Here is a 25,966-nt window from a genome sequence, read left to right as displayed (position 1 = left end):
TTAAGAGAGTTAATGATGATAGTGTTTCGGAGTGAAATTCAATTATATACAGTTTCTGGCAACTGATACCAATTTGAATGTATTGCATACTTCATATGTTTCTAAAATGATTATAATTTATGAATGATGGCTAAGTGGTGCTGTGACAAATGATCTTTCACAGAAAGACAAAAAATGTAATGATGGTTTAATGTGCAAATTAGGAGTGACTGATGAGTATTGAAAAAAACACAACTGAAATTGAATTAACCTCATGCAAAAACTGTATATAGCTAATACATGAAGTCCGAGGTTTAATAATTTATTTTCTAATAGTGTATTTAAATTGTCAACTGTCTATGGTGCTTAAAGACATTTAAACACAGCGAATCGTGAATAAATCCTCAATGGCTTCAGTGGCAAAAAGATTAATTTTGCTCAATAGCAATGTGCCGCTTGAACAGTTTGCAGTCATCCCAATGTGTAGTGAAAGGAGTTCACAAGCACAAGCATGGGGAGTTAATGTTAAGTGAAACTACCTGAAAACTGAAGTGTCTCAGACTCCCACTACAGTTAAAATGTGTCCATAAGTACAGTATGCATCATTGAGCTAAACACTAATCCTCTGCCTGCTTAATCAATATATTGTAAATCACAATTGCCAGTAAGTCACATGTAAATGTTACAGAATGTAACTTCTCTCATATAAGTCTTTCTATTAAAGCTGTATTTTAGAGTCACGCAGTAGCAGCATTTCACCTGCAGAAAGCACTCTGATCTTAGGATGAATATGTCATAGCAACAAACTTTGTTACTATGGTTTCAAGAGGCAAGAGTGCCATCAGTTTGGGAAATTTGTGGGAGTGAGACTTGCAGAAAGAGCGAGAGAGCTAATCTCAGCATGCAAGAGAGCATTACATAATGTAAAAGCAATCTTAACTGTCAATAATGGCCTTCAATAACATCTGAATTCATTTGCACAGTACTAATCACCATGAAGTCTACCAAAACATTAACATCTCTACAGGGTAGGCATGAATGTTTGCAGATAACATAACTAGATATCTATACTAGATAACATAATGACTTCCTATGTCTATCATATCCCTGTTGGTTAGTTTCAACTTGTGACCTCTGTTCCTCTTTGCTGGTGCTGTTTGTCTGTTCTTGATATGTGTTGTTATGATTTCTGAGACTGCTCCTCTGGATAATTGTACAGTTTTTTTTGAACTACTACATTTGCATTTTGGACACATTCGCTTTGGCCTCTTTGGAGTTGTGTTTGGTGTCTTGTGTTGCTCTGAGCCTTTGTCAATATCACAGCGCTGGCTGCCAGGCCTCATTATTACTGCTAATTAGCAAATACAACTGATTAATATTCCACCTACAATAACTAAGCTTTGTTGTTAACTGTGACAAAAGAGGATTTCATTATTTATTTATTTTCTTCTGTGCTCTCTATGGGAACTTTATCAAAGCTTTCTAACTTGTAAATCTTGTAAACTTGTAAAGCCACACAGACTTGGCTTCAAACATCCTTCCTGCTGCAAGGCAACAACACTACTGAGTAACCTTGTTGCATATAGGAGTGCAGACTCACTTCACCTTAATCCTACCAACTGGTGTCCCCGCAGACCCCAGAGGTTTACTTTTTGTCATATCTCATAGTTGCTTTATTCTATCATTCCAATTTCTCATGACTTTGTGAATCAAATTGTTCCTTATCATTGTTTTCTGTGTCTTTTTTAATTAGTTCTTTTTGAAAATACCAATATATTGGGGTCCTAGGCGACCGTCTATTCTTTCAATGAAAGCTCTGAGTGATTCGTTATTCTAAAGAATTAGCCTATATGAAAATGAAAACAATAGCCTACGGGAGGGAAATGAATAATATGGGCTACAGTAAGAAATAACTGTGTGAGGTAAATTGAAAAAAAAGCTGTCTTATTACAGGTATAATATGCAACAATTTCCTAAAAAAAACAATGTATAGACTGATACAAAAGTAATCCCTCTCAATCATCATTTATGCCCAGGTAAAAGTGTGGTGGTGTCTGTTTCTGCAGAGAGCCTGCAGCGCTCTGCCTGTATTTTCTCTTTTCTTATTGTTTTGCTTTACTCGGGACGCTGCTGGACTTCAGCCAACAGCCTTTAGGCTGCATCGTTGGGGTGTAACCTCCAGCCAATAACAGAGCGCAGGGTGTGCAGCCGCTTCAGGCGGTCAGATATCGCTGCTTTGTCACGCCCCTCAGCTTCTGACACCAAGGTAAAAGCATTATACATCAACGGGGCACAAGTCCCCCTTTAGATGCTTTAAGGGCGTATTTGACGGATGACAAAGGGTTTGTTACATCGCTGTAAGTTCCTCTGCTGTGTGCTGTCGGTGTGTCACTTTGACCGAGGCACACACACCAGGCAGAGAGGACAGTCGTGTGTTTATTTGTGTTTTAGAAGGTAACAGCCGTGAAACAATCAAAAAATAACGTTTGATTTTAAATATATTGGGCCTTTTGTGTCAAACAGGTTTTTGTTTACATTAGTTCTATAAAGTATGTTGGCTGCATTTTGAGAATTGCATAGTTTTTCTGCAACTGTGAGCGGTGGTTCGATCCCCGACTCCTCTAGTCCACATGTCGAAGTGTCCTTGAGCAAGACACTTAACCTCAAATTGCTCCCGAAGGCTATGCCATCGGTGTGTAAATGAGTATTTAGATTAGATCCTGATGGACAAAGTTAGCCTCTGCTATCAGTGTATGAATCTGTGTGTGTGTGAATGGGTGACATGTAGTGTAAAGCGCTTTGAGTGGCCGGAATACTAGAAAGGCGCTATATAAATGCAAGTCCATTTACCATTTAACAAACACTAATGGTGATGATGGAGTACAACAAAGGCCCTCGACAGCTGCCTCATGGAACCCAGTTTGAATAGCTGCCATTAAAGAACACACTCTTGTGCTATCTCGTTTTCTCCCTGGGACATAATGATTGAACCATGAGATTGCTTTGGAAGTGAAACCATAACACTGTAGCTTGCCAATAAGCAAAGTAGATTGTTATTGGAAAAGGAATCCATCAACAATTATTTTTTAATTACTTTATTTAATGATAAAATACTTATACGGCGACTGTTTTGAGACCATTTAAAATATTGTCTTTGTCTCTCTGAAGTGGAATGATTTTGGCTTCCTTCCATGCAGTTGGATGAACCCCACTGGGCATTGATTGAAAATATGGCATATTGGAGTAGTAACAGAGCAAGTTTAAGCATTTTGCTATCTAGGTTGTCTATGCCAGGGGAAGTAGAGTCTGCTTATGACAGGAGTAATTTCATAACCGTTTCTTGTCTTTCATAATCCCATTCCATATCAATGTATTTGATAGTGTACCATCACTACATTGTCACATTTCTTAATTTATAAACTTTACTTTTAAAAAAGTTGTTAGAATAGTTTGCAATGTCATGAGGTTTTGTTATGAATGCCCCCTCAGATTGTATGAATGAGATAGATGTATTCGATTTCCTACCCATTATTATTATCTCCACCAGGAGATTATGTATTCGGTCATGTGTACGTGTGTGTGCATCTCTGTGTCCGTCTGTCCATGGCTAATCTCTCATACTGTTGGACCATCAGCCTAATATAGTTTGTGCTCATTTATGACTGTATGCTCAAGGGCCTCTCATGGTTGCAATGATTAACCTATTATATTGACTGTGTTATACCATCATTGACTGAGTCCTACAGTGTGTTTGGCTAACAGAGCTAACAGCTAATGGAACTAAACACATAGCAGGACTGACAGTTTCTGTTCAGAGGAAGTGTTTAACAGTCAACAGTACATCGCTTGCATAGGTTAAAATGAGATTGTATCTGTTGAGACGTGCTAGTGAAAAACACGTCTCATATGCAAGCAGTTGCAGTTTAAATGGGGCCAATTGTGGTTTGTATTCATTCAATTAATCATACAGCAGTGGTCATTGCAGACACATCTGGCGGAGATCAGCACTCTACTGAGTGCACTTTTCTAATTTCATTCAGCGTTGACCATGTTTTTTCCCATCTTTTTCTTCCACTGATCCTGTGTTTATATTACTCTGTTTTTATTTATATTTAAACATTAGATTCCTTCATTGACAGATTCGTCTTTCTGACTTTGAACCAAGTTTATTTGCACTTTTCGACAGTACATTCTTTAAGTGGTGCATGTATATTTGTTATTTCCATTGCTATTTACTCCTCACAGCTCCACCCACCCTCCTCTCTGCCCAGCTCCCTCTTCTTACCTCCCCCCTCTCACCTCCCTCCTCACTCCTGTCACCTCACTCTTCCCACCTCCCTCCTCATTCCTCTCACCTCCCTCCTCTCACCTCACTCTTCCCTCCTCTTACCTGCCCCCTCCCAGCTCCATCCTCTCACCTCACTCCTAACTCCTTACAGCTCCCTCCTCAGCTTCACCATCCGTCCTCACAGCTCCCTCATCCCTGCTCCATCCTCACTCCTCTCACTCCTCTCACCTCCCCTCCTCTTTCCTCTAAACTTCCTCCCCACAGCTCCCTCCTTACAGCTCAATCCACCCTCCTTACAGCTATCTCCACTCACCTACCCCTCACAGCTCTCACCTCCCTCATTCAAGGTCCCTTGTCCCTCCTCTCACCTCCTCACAGCGCTCACCTATAACCTTCCTCCTCTCACCTGTCCCCTCTCAACTCCATCCAACTCCCTCTTCACAACTCGGTTGCTTACACCACTTTCATAGCCTCAGTATAAAAACATTGAATAAGTGGTTTACAACACACTATAATGCAAGCATTGTAAGCATATGTATGTATTTGTCAACAACTCTAACTCCTCCTGTGAGCATAGGCTGATGTATTAACGGATAATAAACAATATAGTAAATACAATACAAATACATGTACATTACAGATTAATTAAAACACCTAAAATATCCTTAGAGCTGTGTACAACTAAATTATAGTGTGTTATATATGAGCAGAAATATATGTCACTAGAATTTGAATTGCTCAACTTTAATAGTTTCATTAAAAAACTGAATTTGAACCAAATCATTTGTATTGTTTAACTCGAATAATTAGTTTGGACCTGAATTCCAATAAACTTGAAACTGAATGTAATGAAATTTAATTCAGTTGCTCTGAAACTGTATTTGATCCTCACTGAAAATTCAACTCTCTATACTTCCACATTCAGATCTCATAACTCAATTTCAGTATACTGAGACACACATGCGGTCGTTGAGGAAGAGCAATCAAGTGCAGATTCACAGAACTCCGGTCCATAGCCTACGCCTTCTGCATGAGCTCACCGTGGATTTATAAAGAGAACGGAGCTCACTGCTGCAGAGCTGCCATGAAGGCTACGGTTAGCAGAAGGACAGACTTTTAGCAACACTTTCTCTCCATCTCTGAAACACTTCACTTATATGGTGGCTATGTCATCTCAAAGGGCTTTACAGGCCTACAAGTTTGCAAAGAAAACAGCAGGGTAATTCTCATAGAATTGTTATATAATGGCATCGGGATCACAATCATGATCGGGATGATGTTTGAAATGAATGACTAGTACTTGTACTGATTACTGTACGGAGTACGTGCATATGACCGTGCTCGTCTGGTGGGAGGGGCTTAGGACCGAGAGGGTAGAGAGGAGAGCTGCCGGATGAGTGCTGTATTTCCAAAATTGACACTTTTTTTTACTCTTCCAGAAAACTGCCTACCCTGGGGAACCACTTGATTTACAATATGCTGAAAAGTTATTATGGAATTTTTTTCCCAATGATGCAAAAAATAAACTGCCTCCCCCAGCTTTGATTAGAGTAAATACAACCCCTTTGCCCCTTACTTTGTGCCCAGATTATGCGAAACTAGCAAAAGTGGAGTTGGACACGCCCTAAATGCACTTGCGCCATGTGCTAAGGATTATTTAAATAAGGCCCTTATAACCTTTACAGAGGCTATGCGTTACTATCATTAAAACATTTTTTATTATGCTCTTGATGATGAGCAACACAAATTGAAATTCATTAGTAAACACTGACAGTATGGATGCAGCCAGGGAATCATGCAATTCCAATAATTGGATGGTTTGTGAGTTTTTCAAATATACGAGCCTGCAGGGGAATTCATTCAAATGGGAAGGGAGTTCATTAAACTGCCTTGTAAACATCTCCTTATTTACATATCCTTGCTGCTGTTTAAAAAGGTTAAGGCCTGGCCCTTGAAACATTAACATTATTGCAGCATGGTCACTTTTAATTTGTAACAAGAGTTGCTGGCCTCAGTATATACATTTTTCCGATTCAAGGTTTTGTGGCTTCAGGGGAGAGGCAGAATCAAATCTCTTTAATTTGATCAATATGGGTTTAACCATTATTCTAGTTAATCAATTAATTAATGACTTTTAGTACATTCATCCGCTTTAAAATAGTACATTATTTGACTGTAATGATTTTTACATAGAATAATGAATTAAAGCATAAAGAGTGGTTGTCTTACCATAGTTTGGGCAGCAGACCTTGAGCCAGCAGACGGAGGAGAGCACCGTGAGGTTGGTCAGACTGCTGAGGCCAAACAAAACGCCACAGAAGGCATAGACGGTACAGGTCGTCTTATTAAACAGCCACCTGGATGGAGAGAGAAACAGAAGAGAACATTTGTTACTAACTGATTTCTCTGCTAAATGCTTCTGGTGAGTTACACCCAGTAGATCGGGATGACGCAGGAGACATACGAGAGACAGTGTCATGTATTTCAACTTTTTACAACCATTTTTAATGCTTTTTTTGCATTGCATTGTTTTTTAATATGTGATGGAGACATCATGCTCCTCTACAGGACTGAGGTCAACTCCACCTTTCAAAAGACATTTTGGACTATCCACCAGAATTTATTATTATTTTTTTAATTTTCAGATTTCATTTCTTTTCATCCTCTTTATTCATTCCGATTTCCGATAGAGATCTGAATAGAGAATGTTGTATTTGCATATTTATTACAAAGAGCACTGTCCTTTGCTGTCTTCTTTCATTGATGTTCAATCAATAGTGTCTCGTTAGGAGAATATTAAATGTAACATTATTACTGTAACAGAGGAGGTGGGAGCACTTTTTCAGCCCTGAGAGGACGGCTGCAGATGGTTTCAAAAACCTTTAACTACAAGGTGATAGGGGTGGGAAAAAAAATCTATATATCTAAAAAAAAATGTTTTACGATTTTGAGATCGATTTTTAAATGCCGGAATCAATATATTTGCTTAATTTGAGTCTATGCAGAGGTAGAACGAAGTTACCGCTTTTATTGCTGTAGTCTGAGTAACGTGACGTCATATCCGTTTTTTAAATTAATACATTCAAATCAAACATTTGAATGTATTAATTTAGTTATTTTTCAAATTGAAAGTCCCTAGAAGTGTATGATTCAACTTTTTCCCATGGTCTAGTGTTAAAAAAAGTTTGCAATAAATCATAATATTGAATTGCAATACTTGTAGAATCGCAATACTTGAAAATCATAATACATATGGATTCTGCACCCAAGTATCGCGATAGTATCGAATCGTGAGATAGGTGTATCGTTCCGGCCCTACAAGGTGGGGCTGGCTTTATGAAGCCTGAGAGGCAAAACACAGGGGAAAAAAGTCCACAAATCACGGCTTGTAAAGCTTAAAGCGGCTATAATCGATATTTTTTATAATAACAATATATCAAATTACTATATGGAAATGTGACCATGTAAAGGGGTCGCTCATAGTGATGAATATTGAGTCTTAATGTTATCAGCCTTATAAAAACCCTTCCATTTGCATGTGTAATGTATATGGTAATATAAACTCCTCCTCAAGTTAAAACCCCCAAATTGTCCAGAAGCAATGAGGACATGACATCGGTGTCCTCGATGGTAGCTACAGCTCTGGTTCTTTAACCATTTCCTACCTTTCACTCCTTGTTAGTCTCTTTACCTTCTTTACTCGTCCTTCAGGAAAACTCTGACTGTGAAGATGTCATAGTGACATGATAGATGAAAGGAGAAAGAGTAGTGGAAATTGAATGGCCACTCACATGTGAGTGAAAGCTGAGGGGATAGCCAGCGGGAACAGGCTTATGGTCATGCCCAGATCGCTGATGGCCAGGTTAACCACAAAGAACTCTGCCGGCTTCAGGGAGGACTTCTTTCTATAGGCCACGAACAGCAGGATCCCATTTCCCAGCACCGACAGCACACCTAGGAGACAGAGTGGTGGGATATAGTAGGGCTGTTGGATTTGAACACACATTCACACATATAAAGTCTTTAAATCTGGTGGAAAAAAACCACATCACTTACCAAAAATGGTGTAGATAGTTCCCATGAGGAAGTCATTGTCTTTCGATATTCTGGACACGAGCAGAAATGTTTCGGAGGCATTTCCCATCTTCACCAAACATCAACACAAACAGATGGAAAAGACAGGGAGAGAAAAATCATTAATCTTATGTTTTCGACTTCAGGACATTTAAAAAAACAAGCAAAAGAACTTTCTCTATTTACACCGATACCTCAGACAGGACAGATCACAACGTGACGCAGACTCAGACCACATGATACTGTTACAATGCCCCAAAACCAAGTTTCAATAATGAACAGCTTCATCATCTTCCGCCAAGCATAAGAGTGGAGCGGATCATGTGTTTGGTCGTATGTGTGTGTGTCTGTCCTCAGCTAATCTAGCATACTACTGCACCCTGTCCATCAGGCTGAGGACCCATCAGCCCAATATTTTTGTGCACATTTATGATCGTATGCTCAAGGACGTCTCGTGGTTGTGGAGATTCACAATTTCTGAAAAACCTATTTTATTGACTATTTTATACCATCATTGACTGCTGTCTTCTCACTCCTCTTAACTGGCCTGTAGGGAATGCAGTTGATCATCAACATAATATTGTTTCCGCTAGGTAAATCCAGTAGTATCACTGATCTTTTTTCCCATCAACACGGATGCATATGATCGTGGCTGAATAGCTGTGTGTAGTGTGTGCGTGTGCTTTTTATTGGGGATCGACCTCGCATTTATGCGTGTATTGGGGCTGCACAATTAATCAAATATTAATCGTGATCACGATTTTGTTTTCCCACAATTAAATGAGCATGATTGACTGCAATAATGACGTTTAAAATGCGTGCTCTGCTCATAGAAAACTCTGCTGCATAAATCAAACACTTCCTAAACTAAGAGGGAGAGATCCAACGTCATTCAGCAGCCAATTGAAGCCGGATGGTTTTCAGCAGTCTCATATCCAAACACACTTACAAACACACACACACACACACACACACACACAACACATTGGTGGTGCTCCGTGTGAGTGAAGAAGACATACAGCTGAAATTTGTCACAGCTGCAAGTCCAAAATAAGCCGTGGAGGAACAACCAACTTATTCAGACACTAATTATATTGTAATTCATTCCCATGCATGCTTCTTAGAGTAATCACAGTGACCTGCTCTTCTGCCGACAGCACGGAGCTAAAGAGGTAACGTTGAAGGAGGTGCCATTGAGTTACTCATATTTACGGAGCTCTACTCCGTAAATATGAGTATTGAGCTATGGTAAATTATAATACTATTATGATGCGTCCAAAAGTAAACTTGGCAAGAAACTTGAATAAATCCAGATGTTTGAAGGAGATGTTTTCACAGCAATATAAAATAGATAATAGAGAGAGAAATAATGGTCTGATTAACTTCCTAACACTAGCGCTAAGCAGCTTATAATATATAATTAGAACAACTAATGCCAGGATTTATTTTAATCAAAGCAAATATTTAAATACAAATACAATCATTTATTTCTTAATTATTTCAATTGTGTGTTTATATGCAAATATCCACTTTAGATGACAATAACAAAATAAAAGGATAACATTTAGAGTTTTTGACAGTTGAAATGTAGAACAACATGGAAGTAAAAGCAGCACTCTGTTTGGGACCAAATATGAAATTGCAATAAAAATATTTCAACAATTAATCTTTGTAAATAATTGTGATCTCAGTATTGATAAAAAATATCAGAGTATTGATAAAAATAATCGTGATTATCGTTTGGGCCATAATCGTCAGCTGCACAGATTAAAATGAGCTGATCTGTTGTGTGAGACGTGCATGCGGTCTGGATGGGGGGCACAAAAATAAAGATGAAAGAGCACACATTGGCTGTGTGTGCTATTGCATCTCTATTCATGGTTCTGCGGTTTACTCCAACAGTGATGTATATCTCTTACTACCAGTTAAAACTTGAGAAAATGCACAATAACCCGCATCATATCACAGCCCTCCCTCTGTCACTTGTTAGTTCTTTCACCAATTTTTCTGTAAGTGGTGACAAACCATGAAGGATATTTACAATGTCTCCACCTCTTCTATCTTTATAACTTGGAAGCTACACACAGTCTCATCAAAGAGCAAAGGCTGCCTCCATGTACAAATTCAATACCATCCCTTCACTTCAAAACCAGTCATTTGCATACACAGCAGGGCCTGCTGCCAACACGGTATTCATTGTGGCCGAAGCAAGTCGCTGAGGCAATCTTTTTTAAAGGATATTATGGGTGGAGATAACAGGAAAATGTATTCATAGCCTTTCTATTTATTCAATGACTTCACCTTTACTTACGCATTAAAGCGAGCCAACAAAGGGAAGAGACACGTTAAATCACCTGGGGTTAAGAGTGGAGCTGCTTATGGATAAATCTCTATTACCATAAACTCAGGAGATTATCTTCAAAGAGAACCAGAGGTGAGGGAATTATTTTAATGTTTTTCTACGTGGACTTTCTATGAGAATTTTTTTGGCCTCTGTGCATGGAGCGCACCTCGTAAACAGATTCAATCCTGCACCGATTTGTGTGCAAATGAAACTACTTGCTTGTATTTGCATGTGTGTACAGTACGAAAACAAGCACTTGTGTAAGCGAGAGTGTCTTATCTTGTGATGTTACGATAAATTTAGCCTTTTCTCTTTTCTGTTCCCACAGATGTTCAGTGGGGTTGAGGTCTGGAGACAGAGGAGAGAACGGGTGGGACATGACGACACTTTATGAAACCCTGAGGGGAGCTTGAGACGTCACATCAACAGATGTGTACACAAATGCATGAAGGATACACATGTTCTATACACTGTACAAGAACAAATAGTGACGTAAATTTTATGAAGAATGCAGACATCTTATGCAAGAATAACAAGAATACACCAGAGTACCACTAAATTAAATTAAATACTCAGTGTTCAGGGTTAGTCAATACACAAGTGTACAAGGAGATTTTATAACTACATGAAATAATTGAAAATGTATACATAAGAAATGAATTAATGTACTGTGTTTAAGTACAAGTAGTGATGAAAGTGACAATATTATGAAGAATGAAGATATATTATGCAAGAATAATAAGAATAATGAGAATACACCCGAGTACCACTAAATCAAATTAAAGGCTCACAATGTGCAGGGTTAGTCAAAACACATGTACCAAGAGAATTGAAAAGTTATACATAAGTAATGAATACAGGCAATATGTGTGTATAAGGCATATCAAGTATTTCTCCCTAATCTGCATCTCCTATACTAAGTAAAGTTAATTTAGATAAAGAGAATGGCACATTAGTGAAGTCCTCTGCAATTATTCTGAGGGGTGCTTGGGAGTTAATGATGTTGTTCACTGGTGGGACCCAGTAATGGAAGAGGTTGTCACACCATTTGCTTAAACCTGCAGTAGGCAGAATGTTTTTGGGCAAAAAATCCATAATAACCTTTCAATAATTGTAATTCAAGTGTTATGAGAGATAATTAGACTTCTGTACCTCCTCATGGCTCTGTTTTCAGGCTTTAAAAAAATCTATCCCGTGACGGGAGACTTTGGTCAATCCCAGCTCATTTCAGAGAGAGAGAGAGCGTTCCTATTGGCTGTTCATTCAACGGAGGCAGCTGTCAATCACTCGCGATCTTCGAATGAAACGGTCAAACTAGGCAGCGCTGATCAAATATGAATAAATATTCTGTTACTGTAATGCGTATTTCTCGCCTCAAATGTTTTCAGAAACATCTTGTAGGGTACCGTTTAGCTGTGAAATGAGAAAGTTCGCTCCGGCTGGTGGGCGGTTCTTGGTATTTCCTCAAAAGATGTCAACATGGCTGCTGGGTCACAAATCGATAACTCTACTCTGTCTCCCTCCCCTCACATCTGCAACCTCTCCTGCGAACACCACATCAATCACATCACCGAGACTGCCTGTGTCCACCTAAAAAACACAGCTCATCTCCGCCCACCACTCTCCTTCTCTGCTGCCAAAACTTTGATCAATGCCCTCATTACATTCAGAATCGACTATTGCAACAGTATCCTTTACAGCACATCATCCAAAGTCCTAAATAAACTCCAGTACATCCAGAACTCTGTTGTCCCTCTGCTCACCCATTCCCACTGGCTCCCTGTCCCACAACAGATCCAGTTCAAAGTCCTTCTCCTCACTCACAAAGCCTTCCAAAACCAGGCCCGCTCCTACCTCACCGACCTGCTCCGACATCACACTCCTTCCCACTCCCTCCGCTCCTCTGATGCAAACCTCCTGTCTCCACCACTCAGGACCAAGCACTGGACCTGGGGCGACAGAGATTTGTCAAATATTTAATACTCAAACTACTCAGCAAATATGCTCGCTTTATGCAAATGTATGTATATATTTATCATTGGAAATCAATTAACAACACAAAACAATGACAAATATTGTCCAGAAACCCTCACAGGTACTGCATTAAGCATAGAAAATGGTCTCAAATCATAGCATGGCAAACTGCAGCGCAACAGGCAACAACAGCTGTCAGTGTGTCAGTGTACTGACTTGACTATGATTTGCCCCAAACTGCATGTGACTATCATAAAGTGGGCATGTCTGTAAAGGGGAGACTCGTGGGTACCCGTAGAACCCATTTTCATTCACATATCTTGAGGTCAGAGGTCAAGGGACCCCTTTGAAAATGGCCATGAGTTTTTCCTCACCAAAATTTTGCGTAAGCTTGGAGCGTTATTTGCGACAAGCTAGTATGACATGGTTGGTACCAATGGGTTCCTTAGGTTTTTTTAGTTTAATATGATGCCAGTATCGTCACTCCAGCTTTAAAACTGAGCCCGCTACAACCTCCGAAAGATAAATTCCGTTAGTGCATTAAAGAAATTAGTGGCATTAAAACAATTATCACGTTAACTTTGACAGCCCTAATTATTATTATTATAAGCAGAAAATGGAAATACTTTAGTAAAATACAAGTACTTCAATTGATTGTACTTAAGTACAGTACTTGAGTTAATGTATTTAGTAACTTTCCACCAGTGGTCGGACCATGGCTGACATCATATAAACAGCCACCAAAATGTCACATTATCATTATGTCACTTTTTTTTTTTTTTTTAAAGCATCTCCATTAACTGAAAAAACAGTCATCAGCAAGTCCTCCTGGTGGCTTATGTGACACAATAATCACTCTTACAACAATTAAATTGAATTACAAGTTCCCCATAAATGTCAAGCCAGGAAAATACAGCCTTGCACTTAGAGCCAGCCCCTCTCTTACAAAACCATTAGTCTTCACATTAGTGTAAATACCTCCTGTGTTTGCCTTCTTACTGCTCGTATGAATACAGAAAAGCTGATTTTTTTCCATGTAAACTTCTGGTATATTCCTGAAAAGCAATTTCATCATAAAGCAGAAATATGCAGCCCTTCCAATACTCCCAAAGTTTAGTGTAGGCTCCAAGTTCATCCAACTTGTTGGCGTGCAATCTCACATTTCCCGTGATAAACCATGGGATGCTTGAGTATTCTGTTTCTTTTTCTCCTCTCACTTAACTTCACACAAGTTTGTTGCCCTTTCAGTATCTCAGTAGCTCCACAGGGATATTTCATCTATTTTAAAATGAAAATAAAATATTACTTTCACTTTTTTTCATGTCTGTTCCTGAAAGTAAAATTCTAATTCCCAAAGATACAGCGATTGAGAATGTAATAGTTTTTTTGATAAATGATGGAGGAAATTAGTTTTTAGTGCACTTTTAAACTTCACTTTGTATGCAGTTCGGAGCAAATGGAGTGTAGTATGAATCCAAGCTCATTTAACCTCAGAGGTTTTATATGCCTAAATGACTAAACATTTTTATTCAGACTTCACATCACGGTTCGACTACCAGCAAATCTTTTCTAAACTTTTACAAATGCTAAAACCACTCACCTACAACACTGATCAGCCAATGCCAATGTAATGTGTCTTTGGATACAAATATGTGGAAATATATCTGCATGCAGATGTTGCTGTAAGTTCCTGGATCTACAATAGCATCTCTGTCTTTTACTGTTTACTGATGGGGGTTGTATTCCATACCAACACGTTCATCTCATCCCAACTCGTTACATACTGCCGCTTAGTCATGCCCTTTGGCGTCACTTTAGGCTTAGGCAACAAAACCAGGAAAAAACGACATGGTTGGGCTTAAAACTACTACGTTTGTAAAGTGAAAATGAAACTGAACGTTGTGAGCACAGGACACGAATGAACATCTGATTGTAACGTGAAAGTGGAATTTGACGCACGGGACACGAACAGTGATCTCCTGGATGAAAGCCTTGCGTTTGTTGTACCCATCCACCTCCCCTCCTGCCCGCCCTATGTGTGTTTTTTTCGCTCTTTAAACTACGTCACCACACTCCTGGCGCACTTTCTCGGAGTGTTTACTGTTGCCATGGATGGGTTTACAGTGTAGTTAATGAAACAACCGGTGCATTTCATACTGGTGCTAAAGGGTGGCGGTATCAAACGCAGACCGCCGTGACAAAGCCTTAGTATTTGATGCCCTGGGAATGAGAACAGGTTGTCCATACGGAGACGTCTTTCTTCATATTACATCTGTTTTCCCTTCGTGATGCAGTTTTTAACTTGAAATATGAGCTTAATCCAGCGTATTTTACATTCTGTTTGATTCCCCAAACACATTACCTACTGGGCTTATGAAACCATTTTAAATCAATTGCATTGACTTAAAATTGCATGGTGGTAAATTGTGAAAACAAGACTGTTCTTAAGAGCACTGCACCGATTTAGCAGTGAGCTCCTTTAACATTGTCAGATTCATGATGTCTTTCAGTTAAAAGGATCAAAATCAGTACATCAAAACAAGACATTTTGTCTTTGTTTATTCTTCCTTGTCAAAACCGGTTGCCTACATTACCCAGAATGCAACTCACCCACCAACAGTTCGTTTAGAGATTCGGGTGTGTTGTTCTAGTAGTGGATAATGTAGTCTTGAGCCGCTACAAAACGACAAAAAGGCACAAAAACTTGTTTCACATTCAGTAGTACTCTCCAACACCTGCAACATACTTTGATGTATAAATTCAGTGGAGTTCCCCTTTAATTCCTGAAAAATATACATTGGGGAGAGACTAGGGATTGCAGACAGATTTATACTGCACCTTCAGATGATACGGTGTCTGCCTGCTAGTCTAGTTATTTACGTTTTGCCCACTTTCCCTTCTACTGTATACTTTCCTCTCCGCAGTGTCAGTGGTACAAGGGGCAAGACTGGATTAACAGTCTGTCTGAGAGGATGAAGTCAAGAGAGAGGCAGACGAGGGAGGAACCCTTGCTCACCCCCATCAGTCTGAGAGGGGGTGGGAGGAACGATTCAGAGTGATGGAAAGTCATAAATTGACTGTCAGCCTGTAGCTGAATGGTGGAATTGGGGCTAATCATTGTAGAGGACGTCTGTGACAACTTCAGCCTTGCTGTCATACAGCTGGAACTTAGTCTACACACACACACAGAGACATACTGTATAAAGACACACACGTACAGTACAAACAGAAAGAGAGGGCAAAATTGTTGAGGAGAGCGAAGGAGACAGAGACTGTTGTAAAAGAATGGTAAGCCGGAACGAATCAGTAAGGACAAGTGAAGGATGGGGGAAATCCTATAACTGAAACTGTCAGAAAGACGGGATTGGAAGCAGAATGACGGAGATTACTCATAAGACGAATGGGACAAAGGGACAATGTCAAAATTCAGTGAAACTGAAAACATCCCCGCTGCACACACTTATCATTGTACACCCTTGTGAATGCAAAGTGATTGAGAGGACAAGATACCTCGGAGAATGTATTTTCTCCTTTACATATTTGAGACACGCTGATCCTTTAGTCCCCAGTACTACAGTAGATGTGTTTCCATAAAAGATTCCAACTACACACCAACTTCACTGTCAGACTGACCTTTTTCTATCACAACAAAAGCAGCTACCTCCTTATTTTCCCATCATCCTTCTCCTCAGTGTTTGCAGAGCACATTTTAAGTGTCAGAGAGCAGCAATGGAATAAAACTGGCAAACACCCACATTGTAATTTGGTTTCGCTACACTTCCGCAACGGCGCCATCGGTTGGGCATAGGCATTATCAGCTGTAACTGCCATATGAGAACAGTGCTGAGCGGCGGCCGTGAGCTAGTCTTTGGGGCATGCTCACAAGCACAAACATGTACTTAAAGCATGCGGGGCCGGCCCGACAATGTCAACAAAGCACGAGAAGCTCTGATTACAACACACACAGAGGGAGAGTGACTTCATTCTCTGCTCAGGTAGACTTTACTCCTCCAGATCTTTACATTGCAAAAATAGTCGTTTGCTGCTATATTAATGCTCTAGATATCGTATAGTAGTCGCAATAACCGCAATATTGCAATACTGCGATATTGACAAGCTAACCGCAAGGGATGGCAGGCAACCGCCACAAAACAGCTATGTTCACGTTTTTTCTTTTTTGAGTTGGAAGGCGAGCGCCACATTTTTACACTATGCTACAAACAGCAGAAGCGTGACGAGGTGCTGAGCGTCTATTCTGCGCTATGTGTTGCATGTATGGTGTTTATTTTCTGGTCGCTGAGAGTTGAAAAATGTTCAACTTTGGGTAAAACTCCACAAAGACCAACCGTTACATACTACATGTAGGCTACAAGTGCTGAACAACAACGGAGGAGAAATTAATACACATAGACCGGTGGGTCCATCCTCTCATACGTGTTTCAGCTTTCCCTTGAGCCAGATCAAAAACAACCAATCAGAGCCGAGCTGGATCCTTGCCGTCTCTGAGCAGCTGTCAATCACTCGCAAACTCCGATCAAGCAGTCAAACTAGGCAGCGCTGATCAAATATGAATCAATATTCTGTTACTGTGATGCCTATTTCTCGCCTCAAATGTTTTCAGAAACATCTTGTAATGTACTGTTTAGCTGTAAAATTAGAAAGTTTGTGACCCAGCAGTCATGTTAAGATCAGTTGAGGAAATACTAAGCACCAACCACCAGCCAGGGCACAGCCAAGAGGAACGCTTTCTCTGAAATGACGTGGGATTAGTCAAAGTCTCCTGTCGTGCTAGATTTTTTAAAGCCTGAAAACAGAGCCAAGAGGAGGTGCCGAAGTCTTTTTTCTCAGAACACTTGAATTACAATTATGCAGAAATGTTATTATTGAACTTTTGCGCAATGATGCCAAAAGAGTTCCTTAAGCCAATCATTATGACCGCAGGGGAAATTCCTTCACTGCGACAGCCCTATCGTATAGAGCACCTTTAAACAAATCACATTTACATTATGAGCTTACTGTTGCATGAACAACACCAATATTGTCCTAAAATTAAGCAAACTTATATGCAGTGAGTTGTTTCTAAAGTGGCTTAACGTATTCAATTGTACGCATGCACGCATCATATGAAATTCATTATAAATCATCACATTTCCTATCATAAAGCTCTGGTAAATGAACGCTGTGTTAGTAGTTACAGTAACAGGAGTGAATCACGCTTTAGTTTACAGGAGCAGATATTGTAGGTAGAAAATAAAATATGTTGAAAGTTGTTTAGTATGAACATTTTGCTACAGCACTAAGAATGTGAAGATACTGTATGTATATAAACTACTGTGTGTATCTTACTTGATCAACCAACCATTATAACAAACACCTTCCTCCACAACCAACTACAAAGCTGATCTGAGTTTAGATACAGAGGAATTTTGTGTGCAGTTTGTTTTGACTATTTCTTGTTTCCGGGTTGTAGCCTATGTTTGTGCTTCTCTGTCAGAAGTATTATTATTATTATTATTAACATAAATCCTCCTCAAACTAAACCCATAATTGATCATTATTTTCCCTTTCACAAGTAACTGTTATTCTTCAGAAGCACTTTCTCCAGTATGCAGTAAGTACACAGTATAATGTTACCAGATGAATAACAAATGACTGAGTGCAGTCAGAAGGAACAATAAATAATCGTTTCTATTATAACTTGGAATGAAGCGGAGAGAAAACCCCTTAAATCCATGTTAATGCACCCATCTGTGGAATAAGCATTTGCTCATATCTTCACACAGTCATAAATCATAAATGTAGAGTATGATTTATAGGTCACATTTAAATATGTCATCTGAAACCAGTGTAGGTTACATGAAGATGTTGTCTTCAGGTTGGTTTAGAAATAAAAAAACAACACTTTTTTCATATCAACAGTCACTTATTTTTTTGACCCATGACGAAAAATGGCAGAAAGAGACCCAGACAACAAAGACATGTTCATCCTCGCTAATGATGGAAAAGATGGAAAAGACAAAATCCTGGCTCACAAGCCTCAACTGCAAAAAACATGACAGCAAAATTCTAGTCAGCTAGCTGAGAAATGTAGAGTATAAACACAAGCGCACACACACATACACTCCAATGTGTGAAGTTCCTCTATTTACTCACAGCTGGGTGCTTAGTGAGCCATTATGAGTCTAGTTAGACTCATGAATAATGAGTCAAAATATCACTACAGTGACCTTAACTGTGCATGAAATAAGATCCAGCCCTCTGGAGGGGTGAACACACATTAACCTCCAAATCACCTGTTCTATGTTTTATAAGCATGCTATACATTGTGACGGGGAAGAGCAGAAAATAGGAAACTTATTTTTTTTTCCCACAGTGCTAGAAAGACAAATGAGCAAAAAAAGTGAACAGAAGCAACCACAAAAGGATGCATCTTCAAGAGCTGAGATCATACGGTGTGAGCCAATTATAATAAATAAGCATGATTATGCAAACAGGACATGAGTGATTATCTCATTTCCCCCAGAAAGACCGAGAACATATTATTATTATTGTTATATTATATTTGCTCCATTTCTACCCACTGCTGCTTTAACCACTTGAACGCCAAGCATATGTGTTCACGACTTCCTATGTTGTAAATACAAGCTCACGAGTTTCATTCGAAGGCACCATCCTTCACAGTAGGATACATACCCTTCACAGGAAGTCAATGCTGCAAACAACACCTCCGGGGAGCCAAGCAATCGGCCCACTCCTAACAGGCACGCTTTCCAAACTCCATTTGCTCTGAACTGGCACGCCCCACGACAAAGCTGCAAGTGGCAATACTGGGAGCAAAAGCAGTTGGCCTGTTCTGAACGGGCACGTCACGAACGGGCACTGCACTATTTGAAAGAATTTTAAAATACAGCCAGGGAGTCAGAAACTCCTAAAGTGCTAGTTTCTAACTTGCCATTTAATGTCAGTATTTGTATATGCTGTTTTGGCCGTGATTCAAATTTCAGGCATTGGTCTACATCAGTTCTGACAGGGCCACTTCGTCAATAACACGTGTCCATTTTTGATGATGGATTGGAATATGAACTACTCCAAATGGCCTCTATTATGGCTCGCTCCCTTCATTCCTCAACTCCGATCCTCCTGCCACTTGGTGAGCGAGGAAGAAGTGAAAATGCTTTTAGATCCATCTCATCTTCCTTCTTCCCTTCCACCGTCTCATGTCCTCATATTTCATCCTCATGTTCTCCCTAAGGGTATTCATTCATCTAGCCCTTCCCCCATTTTAATCTTGTTTCTCCTAAAAACTTTTCTTTTCTCTGTTTTCATCTGCCTGGAATCATTTGTTTTGCTGTGAAAGCAGAGTACACAGATTTGCCTGTTGCAGAGAGTTATGTACATCTAAACCTATCTGTTATCTCCCGTAGGAGGCCAACTGTTAGCATTCCCACACAGATGGTAAAACCAAACAAAGACAGTTGTTTGGGGTACGGCAGTTAAGCATTTGTCTATGTATGAGTGAGTATCTTAGGGACTGGGGATCTGTTTAAAGGTCATTCAAAATCCTCAACAATTTGGAGCCATGTGTTAATGTGCTCTTATACAGCGCTGATAATCACATTTCCACCCACATGTACAGCCTTGGCTGCATGAGTATTTGGATTTACATATAATAGAGATCTCCCAAATCGTATCGGGGCGGATCCGGGCATATCAAACACAAAACTCAAATGTGTTTTGTCCACCTCAGCCTGCTAGTGTTGCTACGCTGCTCTCCTTGACAGCAGACGTGCTCTACAGTGCAACACAGTGTGACTAAATCTCAAAACAATGTGCGGCCCCACTGATGTGTGTTCTGTTGTCAGCATAGCAACTAACAACAATCGCCATTTTGTTGTGTACCAGTCAAATGACCTCGGAAAACAGTTCAATGTCCGTTCTACTCCTATTTTATATCCATGGGGAAATTATTAGCATCTTCAGAGAGTTGGTGGTAACTGAACTGCATTTATAAGTGGTTTCACCCCCAGACTTTACAGAGATCAAGGCATATTAAATCCTAAGTGTTTTTTCGCTGTCACGTTTAAATTCCTTCCTGGAAGTTCTGAGGAATGCCTCCGCACCTCATTGGTCAGGACCTGCAGCTTGCGGTCTAACATTTTTTTAACATTTTTCTTTTTTCTCTCTGCCATTATTCTGCCTACTGTGTTCTTGGCACAAAGGACACATGTATACTTTGCCACATAGATAATTGCAATCAGACGCACAAAAAGGGAAAATTGCCCTCAGCAGCAAAACTTCATCCCTGTGTTTGTTTGTGCTGTAGTAACCTTAGCGCACTATTGGACCTTGAGACGGGGCAGATGGTGGAAATCATCAATTTCAGTCACATTCGGACCTTCAGTATTTGGATCAAGTTGCTTGTGAAAAATAAGGTGTATCAAATTTAGTAATCTTAATTAATTTGATCAATGTTTAGGTAAATATAAGTATCGGATTGGACCTCTGAATGTGCAGATACCCCAATGTTAAAGTACTCTGGGCCAAAGACACTTAATGGGGACATCCCTAATATATAAGTAACTAAAATCTAATCTTCAAACTCAAGTAAGAGAAATTCTGTCATATTCAGTCAAATGAAAAGGCTCTTTGATTATTCCTTTTTCAGATGTTGTATTGAATAAAGCATTTCTTTTCTCTTCTTTCGGTAACACTGACTGTTAAACCAAAATGATTCAAAGTCTCTGTATCTATTTAATGATTTAGATTGAAATACCATACCATACCATACCATACCATACCATATGAGTAGTGCCAGTCTATCTGCTGTTTTTCTTTATTTTGAAATGTTTTGGTTTGTTTAATTGCACCAATGGCATTTCATTTCATACATCTTCCATACAGTATCAAACATGTAGAATTACTTACTATGGTAAAGAAAAAAACTCCTTATAGTTTTGAAGTGAACGTTCAATAATTCTGAACAAAGCAACATTTTACAGGGTCAGTGTATTATGAATATAATAGATTTTCTATACTACATATGACAGGGTCTAGCAACCTTTTCCATGTAGAAACCTAACAACGTGTCTCTGAAATCACTTAAAAGCTCAGATGAAACCTGGAAGATAACCTGACAATCACCTGTTCCCATTAACAATCGCTGACAGGCCTTCTATAATTCACCTGAAGAGACGGGGCAATACGCTCATGTCAATCTCATGAATACCAATGTAGTGAAATCATGCCATGCCTCGGAGGTTGAACAGGTAGAAAATGAAGGAACAAAATGGGCCTTAAATTATTGAAGAGCAGGGTGTCACTGCGGTTCCCTCTCAGTCCACATGAAGGGATATGAAGATGATAGTGGTTATATAACATGCTGTAAGATGTGCGTGCGACTTCAGGGCCATGAAATGCTTTTTTCCTTGATGTGCATTTCATTTCAAGTCTTAAATCAATGTGCTACAACATAACGTATCATCATTTTTCTAAATAAAAAAATCATATAAAGGCATATAAAGTGACACTTATTGCCCAAAGGTACATTTTGTACATTGCATGCCATCAAACGTACATTTTGCAGCACGCAGATCAGTTGTGCATGACAGCGTATCTGACTGTATGTGACTTCAACTTCCTCCCAGCTAGATAGAAGGTTGTGTTTTCCTTTCCTCTTATATAGCTTCCCTTCATTTATCTCTCCTCCAAACACTCCTCTCCATCTTCCAGTCATCCATCAATTTAGCCAAAGGCCCCGCTTTTAATCAAAACATTTACATTTAAGTCCATGCAGATTACATGTGTTGCAGTCGTCTCTCCCCACATGCCCTGTCCCTTCATCATTTATTCATTCATCTGTTCATCTGACAAACGTACAACGGCGTTGATAAAAAAAATAAAATAAATTATGGAGCTGGGGGAGGGTGGTAGTATTGGGAGATTAAAGTCATACATTTATGAGAAAAAAACTCGGAAAACTGAGTGAGGCGAAGGTCCTCAAAGATATACAGGTTTTCTTTCATGTTCCTAATGTGTTATTTTATGAATGAATGTTCTAGAAGTTACAAGAAAGTAGAGACGTACATATATGTATATATATATATACATGTATATATGTATACATGTGTATATATATATATATATATACACATGTATACATAATAATAATAATAATAATACATTTTGCACTCTGCGGCTCAAGTCACCGCAGTGTTTAACGGTCATACGTGTGATGAGGTTTATCCAACCTTGCAAAGTGAAGCAATGTGGTTCCGAAACAAAAATACCCCACTATTTTCCATTACTACGGTTTTGTACTCCACTATTTTTATTTATTTTTTTTTTCTCGTAAATTTACTAATTTATAATCTCACAAAATGTATGATTTTTATCTCGGAAATTCTGATTTTTGTTCTATGAATATTACCCCCCTCCCCCGGCTCCGTAATTGTTTTAAACCAATGGTCCTAATATGCTGACGTACAAATGCCTTTCAAACAGCATGATGCTCAAACATTGACATTCTCTCTTGTTTTGTCTTTAACTTGAAGAGCGACTCCAATCACTCATCCCTCACTCTCCCATCTGTTCACCTCAAGTCGAGCCGCTGCCCACTGCAAACACAAGCCTCAGATATTTTCATATCTCAGAGGGGGATTTGTCTTTGTGACAAACAGACCGATGATAGGTGTGTTTCAAAACAAACTGTTTGCAGCCTGGGCTTCATTACTCAAAGGAATCAGCAAAAGGTTTTGATTTTTTTTTGCTTTGAAAAGTTTTCAGGGTTCAAGCTACATCATTCATGTGTGCTAAAGAGTCAAACAAACGTTCCTCCTCCTCCATATGTCACTTTCTACATTGCCTTATCCTTCCCATTTGCTCTTTCACACTCTCTCCATTCTTTTCCAGCTTATCTCTTAATGGGAGCTTTAGAAGCACCATGTGTATATACTAGGTCTGTCAATTGATTAAAACTTTTAATTGCGATTAATCGCATGATTGTTCATGATTAATCGTGATTAATCGCAAATGTATCGCACATTTTTTTTCTGTTCAAAATGTACCTTAAAGGTAGATTTTTTAAGTATATGCAAATGTATGCATATATTTATTATTGGAAATCAATTAACAACACAAAACAACAACAAATATTGTCCAGAAACCCTCACAGGTACTGCATTTAGCATAAAAAGTGTGCTGACTTGACTGTGACTTGCCCCAAACCGCATGAAATTATCATAAAGCGGGCATGTCTGTTAAGGGGAGACTCGTGGGTACCCATAGAACCCAATTACATTCACATATCTTGAGGTCAGAGGTCAAGGGCCCCTTTTGAAAATGGACATGACAGTTTTCCTCCCCAAAATTTAGTGCAGGTTAGGAGCATTATCTCATCTCTTTTGCGATAAGCTAGTATAACATGCTTGGTACCAATGGATTCCTTAGGTTATGTAGTTTTATATGATGCCAGTATGTTCACTCTAGCTTTAAAACTGTTACAACCTCAGAAAAATCGTTATGTGTTAATGCTTTAAAGAAAAGTGTGGCGTTAAAACAAATTTGCGTTAACGCATTATTATTTTTTTTTATTTATTTATTTAAAAAGGATCCCCATTAGCTGATACCAATGGCACCAGCTAGTCTTCCTGGGGTCCGGTTATCATGTTGACTTTGACAGCCCTAATATATACATATGAATAATTTCTCGTGTTAACATTTACATATGGTAATCTAAAACATGGTGACAGCATGAAGGGAAAACGTTTCACTTTGATGGCCAATTTGCCAACCAGCCAACGCAGCAGGATTTGTCAAAAACAACAAGCAGGTGTTTGATAAACAGCAAACAACCTCAAACTTGAATCTCATTACACGCAGAGAGAAGCACGTACAGAGGAAACAGATGAGAAACAAACAAATCTGTCACAGATTAAGTCTCAGTCAACAAGAGGAATTTGCTTGGGAATTTATGTCTCAAAAATATGTTGACAGTTCCAGAAATGTCAAATCGTGCTACATGATTCTGTAAAAACCTCATTTTATACACTGAGCTGTGGGTAGTGCACTGGGCTCATTGTACCGTACATCATTTAAGCTGCCGGAGTCCAGAGTAAGTGCTGTCTATTCAAAGCAAGGTTTCGTTTTTTTCCTGTATGTTTTCGATCCTAGTCCCCTAATTAAAGTGCAGAAGTTGTCATGTTTGTTGCTAATCCTCAAATCTTGTCTTAAATCTTCACTCAGCTTTTGTGCATGTTGCCCTTAGCTCTGCAAAGCTGTAGTCCCAAACCATAATCAGCGTCTTTGGTTTATCGGATGATGTACTGAAGATAAGCATTACAATCAACATCATGCTTTATTTCCCTTTAGAAAAACTAAGACAAAAATCAGAAAACACAGCTTAATAGGCTGCTGATTAAAAACTATGTTGTTCCTCCTATGGGGACTCCTGTAACACTGTCTTCTAGAAATTACATTTATAACTGATTTGTTTTCTATATGTTTTGAGGCAAACATAAATGCTGCCTAAATTATGTTCAGTGACAAAGTTTTTCTGTGTGAATTAAGTGCTACTTTTTTCAACTACATGTAAGGCGTAGGGAGCTGGTCGATGGTGTACAAAGCACAGGACGTTGCTACCGGAGACGGGGTATCGGTGACCTATTCAGTCCAGTGTGTGGTTAGTTTTAGGCAACAGAAATACTTTGGCGGGTTAGGGGAAGTCATGGTTTTGGTTAAATGTAGAAAGCGTAAATACATCCTGTGTTGTGTTACTTTGGACTTTTTCAATATTCAAACATAACCACAATCTTTACCAAATCTTAACCAAGTGCTTTGAGCGCCTAAACATAACCATAAAAATGTTAATCGTGCTTTAGTTGCTACAAATGGGTATATTACAAGAGCCAATATTGTCGAAAAAGAAAAATGAAATACGCTGTCCGTGAAAGTTTTGCAGATATGTGCTGTACGAACATTTTGAGACCTGGTACATGTTCAACTTGAAAACATTTCCTCATTATGTTGATTCAAAAGTGTGATTCAAGGGACATTGCGTTTCTTTCGAAATAAATTCGCTGTTGCAAATTAGGAGTATACAAACATCATTTCTAGGAGACAGGTTAGTTTCCTGATATGAGGGACAATGTAACTGATAAGACATATCAGTTTTCATTTTGTAAATCTGGTTTTCTTGTTACTCTGCCAGCTGATTTTACAATACTTTTCCAACTCTTGTTTATAGTATCAAATTTTTTTTTAATCACTTTCACTGAATTTGTTGCGTTTTTTCTCCATACTATTTTCTCAGT

At 39.1% G+C, this 25,966-nt stretch overlaps 1 protein-coding gene across 1 annotated transcript in view; it reads right to left on the bottom strand.

Annotated features, from left to right (window-relative positions):
• Window positions 1-25,966, bottom strand: part of opn7b (opsin 7, group member b) — a 68,203-nt gene that overhangs the window by 10,167 nt on the left and 32,070 nt on the right. The window contains exons 2-4 of the mRNA XM_037771567.1: window positions 8,324-8,411; window positions 8,059-8,221; window positions 6,497-6,624 (exon numbers count right to left, since the gene is read on the bottom strand). Of these exons, the coding sequence (XP_037627495.1) occupies window positions 6,497-6,624; window positions 8,059-8,221; window positions 8,324-8,411 (379 nt within the window). The remainder of the gene's footprint in view (window positions 1-6,496; window positions 6,625-8,058; window positions 8,222-8,323; window positions 8,412-25,966) is intronic.

This window comes from Sebastes umbrosus, chromosome 6 (assembly GCF_015220745.1).
Source record: "Sebastes umbrosus isolate fSebUmb1 chromosome 6, fSebUmb1.pri, whole genome shotgun sequence".
NCBI lineage: Eukaryota > Metazoa > Chordata > Actinopteri > Perciformes > Sebastidae > Sebastes > Sebastes umbrosus.
Note: the sequence above shows the minus strand (reverse complement) of the source record. Positions and strands in the feature narration are given on the sequence as shown.